Raw genomic sequence first — 5000 nt, forward strand, 5'->3', positions numbered from 1 at the left:
GAGAGAGAGAGAGAGAGAGAGAGAGAGAGAGAGAGAGAGAGAGAGAGAGAATCACATAAAATGAAAAGACTGCCACTGTTTGGATACAATACTAACACATCTATTTCCGCCAAGCCTCTTTACAGCTCTTAGAGTCTGCAAGTTGAAACAGACTCTCGTTAATGTGGCTGTTTATGGGAGGGGTCGAGACTGTTAGAGAAGAGCTTTTCACCTTGTTATTGACCGTATTTCTACACTATTTTACGAGGTGGAGATTACATTCTCTCCTACTACTGCAAAAGTCCTCGTGTGTGCAAGTCTGCCACTCATCAGCATCAGTAAGGTAGCAGAGAAACGACTAGCAAGTAAAGCCGAGCGATAACAAACAATGATTACTAACTAGGTTATGTGAGCGCGCGTATGCTTCGACATTAGTTTCTTTGTTTTCCTGTTTATACGAAATGATGTTGGTAAAGAGCGCCCGTAAAGTAGCGAGTTATGATTAATCTGCACACAAAAATATTGAAATGAGTGAGAACAACAAATAGGTCGCGGTCAGTCGCTGCAATCCCTGGTTACCTTTTAGTAAAGCTACTGTGGTGGTGACCTCGAGACTCATATTTATGTTCACTATCATTTCATATACGGACAGGTCCCTCTTTATGGGAGCCCGTTATAGAGGTGATGTTTATATTTCGTGCGTGGGAAACGTGAATAGCCAAAGTGCGGTCCAAGAGAGGAGTGGCTTATGGTGTGGCTGTGCCCGGCATGAAAGGCTGACAGGTAGTGTGAGGGCTGGCAGGGAACAACTTATTCACGCTTGTCGTCATGGTGGCCACAGACGCGCACTCTACCCGCGCATACACGCACTCAGTATTCACCTTAAAACAAACTCTAAGAATATACTCATAGCCCTGATATAAGTGTGTATGTACTAGACTTACGTGCGCCATGTATGTATGTGTACGTGTGTGTATGTGAGAAGGAAGAGAAGAAAGGAAAAGAGAAGTTCAAGTGGCTGAGGTGGAAGTCTATGAAATAGCGGTGCGTTAGGTAGCTCGGGACGGGTGGGAAATTGATCCGCGCATGGCCACTAGAGGAGGCTGGCTGGCCTGCGCATCACCTCAGTTGTGGAGCAGCTGGCGCGGGAAACACCCTCCTCTGCCCAGCTTGCAATTCATCCGCGGTGTTATGCCGAGTGTTCGGAGGCGGGAGTGACCTGGAGTGAGCAGTGGCACTGGCAGTGATTGCGGTGCTGAGTAAACATGTACAAATAGGTGGTTACGGCAGGGAGGCATCCCCAGCGGCCGAGTGCGTGCGTGCTGTTAGTGACTGTCGTGGCTCGCACAGGCGCTTGCCCCCACCACCAACATTCCCCCACACAGCATGGCCTCGGTGGCCGCTTGGTTGCCCTTCGCTCGAGCAGCTGCCATCGGATGGGTTCCCATCGCCAACAACCCCCTGCCGGCGCCGCCCATCGCCAAGGATAAGCGGCGACCGGATGATGAGAAGCTGCTAATCAATGTGTCGGGCCGGCGGTTTGAAACCTGGCGCAACACTCTCGAGAAATACCCTGACACACTTCTCGGCTCCAATGAAAGGGAGTTTTTCTATGACGAGGAAACCAAAGAATACTTCTTCGACCGAGACCCAGACATATTCCGTCACATCCTAAATTACTACCGCACGGGGAAGCTCCACTACCCCAAGCACGAGTGTCTCACCAGCTATGACGAAGAGCTGGCATTCTTCGGGATCATCCCTGACGTGATCGGTGACTGTTGTTACGAGGATTATCGTGACCGCAAACGCGAAAATGCCGAGCGTCTCTTGGACGACAAGCTCTCCGAAAGTGGAGAGCAAGACAAATATGTTTATCGTACAATACGTGAACGTATGTGGCGAGCCTTTGAAAACCCACACACGTCGACGGCGGCATTAGTGTTTTACTACGTGACTGGGTTCTTCATCGCCGTGTCGGTGATGGCCAACGTTGTAGAGACGGTGCCGTGCGGTCGCCTACCGGGCAAGAAGGAATCGCAACCCTGCGGAGAGCGCTATAAAATTATCTTCTTCTGTGGTGACACGGCGTGCGTCATGATCTTCACAGCTGAGTACCTTTTGCGTATGTTCGCGGCACCCGACCGCTGTAAGTTTGTACGCTCTGTCATGTCCATTATCGACGTGGTGGCCATCCTGCCCTACTACATCGGTCTTGGCATCACCGACAACGACGACGTGTCTGGAGCCTTCGTCACCCTCCGAGTGTTTCGCGTGTTCAGGATCTTTAAGTTCTCGCGCCACTCCCAGGGGCTGCGCATCCTGGGCTACACGCTCAAGTCCTGCGCTTCTGAGCTGGGTTTCCTCGTGTTCTCCCTCGCTATGGCCATCATCATCTTCGCCACCGTCATGTTCTACGCTGAGAAGAACGTAGAGGAGACCACCTTCACGTCCATTCCCTCGGCGTTCTGGTACACCATTGTCACCATGACGACACTAGGGTGAGTGTTGCACGCCTCCCGCCCACTCTCTTCCTCTCGTCCACCCTTTCCCTCACCTCTACTTGTCGCAGTATTACTCTGTACTACTTCATTGTGGTTCCATTTCTATTTCCTTTACATCTTCAGACAAAACAACTGTAAATATCTCAGGCGCCGAGAAACAATTAATAATGTACACCTGATTGCTTTGCCTTTACTTCGTAGTTTTGTTTGCGCCTTATCCATTATCAGGAAATTACTAAGGTTAAGTCTCACTCTTTTAAGCCTAGAGTAGAACTAAGAGTGTTTGATCACGCCAAACACTCATTACTGTTGATCGCAATACACGCGGCACAGAGGGTATACAGAATAAGTGGAAGTTGATGACTCCTACCACAAGAATGACTGTGCGAAAAGATTTATTAGAACGCCGAAGAACGAGCATGGGTGAGCGAGCGAGCGAGTTAGCATGTCAGTGACTTTGCCGACAAGTGAGTGGAGTGTTTGCCATGGTATTAGTGTTTGTGTATGAGGAGAGCCAGAGGAGCGGCCTCACCTGCAGCAGCGGGGCTCGACCAGGCTCCAGCGTCAGATATCAAAGGTCAGGTGTCAGGGATCAGCGCGGCACACTCCTCTCCACCCCTCACGCAATACGCGGCTTCCAAAAGGAACATGCAGAGGGGAAAAATACCTTGGGAACACGCGAAGAAACGGTGGAGGAAGGAAAAAAGTCTAGAGAAGTATATTGGGTGATGTTGGAATAAAGTAAATGTTTTTCTTCAACACACACACACACACACACACACACACACACACACACACACACACACACACACACACACACACACACACACACACACACACACACACACACACACACACACACACACACACACACACACACACACACACACACAAACAAACACGAACAAATTAGTATTCTTCAGTTGCATTAGTGGGAAAGAGTTAAGTATCATCTTCACAATAAGGAACGTAATAAAAATAACGTCAAACTGCCACATATAACATATCACTGCAAGGCCACAAACACCATACTGGTACAAAACAGGAGACTTACAAGCATCACATTACCATATGCAGAAAACAAAGCTGCAGATATAGCTAGAACTGTCACAGGTATTACAGTGCCACGAACATTACATCGCAGCAGACATAACAGCGCCACAAAGCATCACTCACTCTCACGCACCAGCAATGTGCTACAGCTGTTGCTCTTAACCTTTCTCAGTATCGATCCGAGTTTTTCTCCCTGATTGACTGAAGCGATCCATATTCTTACGAACGCTTACTTTGACTGGTATTGAAGACATTTAATAACGACCATGTAGAATTATAGAAAGGAATGAACGATAAGAAGTAGTTGCATCAATTAATAATGATAATGGGTAAGATATCTTCTGTTGAAAGCAAAAACAATGAATCGATTTCCTATATATGAGACAGTTATATTCATGTGAAAAAAAATAAAACTGCAAAAGGTAAAAATCCACTGCCATGCAAAAGAACCGAAAACAAAAGCTCTAAATATAGATATGCTTGTTTAGTCCCGTATAAAAGTGATCTTTATTCATGACATGCGAAGCCAGTCCCTCATGAATTAATATGTATTATCTAATAACTATTAAAACCGGGAATACATGTGGTAAAACAAAATGAAGTATTTAATGAGTAGTTTATGCATGCCGCCATTAAAAATGATGTACAGTTGCCTGTTTAAATATCCATGAAGCACATGGTTATATTTTTTATTGAAAATTGGACACTTGAAAAAAAAGAAAACAAATGAGTAATAATAGTAGAGCCATTAATATTGGAACCCATAATATACAACGTTCATCCGGGCAAAAAAAAAAAAAAATCAGTTTAAACAAGTAATTACATAAGACTGTATTGAGAGAGAGAGAGAGAGAGAGAGAGAGAGAGAGAGAGAGAGAGAGAGAGAGAGAGAGAGAGAGAGAGAGAGAGAGAGAGAGATGTATAGTAGTGTCACTGGAGTAAAGTGAGTCATGATTAACGAATGACCAGGCAGTGTTCTCCTCGTTCTTTCCTTTTCTCTTTTTTATCTTTATCATTTTTGTTATTTTTTTTTATTTCGTTCATCTTTATGATTTTTCTTTATTCTTCTTTCTGTTATTCTTCCTCTTCTTATTCTCCTCTTCCTTCTATTCAAGTTCTTTTCTCCCTCTACTTTCTCGTCTTTCTTTTTCTCCTCCTCCTCCTCCTCATCATCATCATATTCCTCCTCCTCCTTCTCCTTCTCCTCCTCTTCTTCACAATCCTTCTCCTACTTTCCTTCCTCCTCCTGATGCTGGCAAGAATTAAAATTTCTTCCTCACCTGCAAGTGACCTTGAACTGGGTGACTTAACGTGAATGACCCCAGTTATGTTTCTCTCAACTTGCTATTCCATGGTAGTAGAAGAACGTTTCTGGTTGACTCTTACTCTGTCTCTTATTTGGTGATTCTCTCTCTCTCTCTCTCTCTCTCTCTCTCTCTCTCTCTCTCTCTCTCTCTCTCTCTC

At 45.7% G+C, this 5000-nt stretch overlaps 1 protein-coding gene across 4 annotated transcripts in view; it reads left to right on the forward strand.

Moving 5' to 3' along the window:
* Nucleotides 1-998: 998 nt before the first annotated feature.
* LOC123516600 (potassium voltage-gated channel protein Shal-like) overlaps nucleotides 999-5000 on the forward strand; it is a 268319-nt gene continuing 264317 nt past the window's right edge. For 2 of the 4 annotated variants that reach the window (XM_045276137.1, XM_045276136.1), the window contains exon 1: nucleotides 1000-2480. In XM_045276137.1, coding sequence (XP_045132072.1) covers nucleotides 1366-2480 — 1115 coding nt within the window. In that variant the 5' untranslated portion in view covers nucleotides 1000-1365. Of the gene's footprint in view, nucleotides 2481-5000 lie in introns of all 4 variants that reach the window. The other 2 variants (XM_045276135.1, XM_045276134.1) reach the window with 2 other exon arrangements.

The sequence above is a fragment of the Portunus trituberculatus genome, chromosome 41 (assembly GCF_017591435.1).
Source record: "Portunus trituberculatus isolate SZX2019 chromosome 41, ASM1759143v1, whole genome shotgun sequence".
Lineage (NCBI taxonomy): Eukaryota > Metazoa > Arthropoda > Malacostraca > Decapoda > Portunidae > Portunus > Portunus trituberculatus.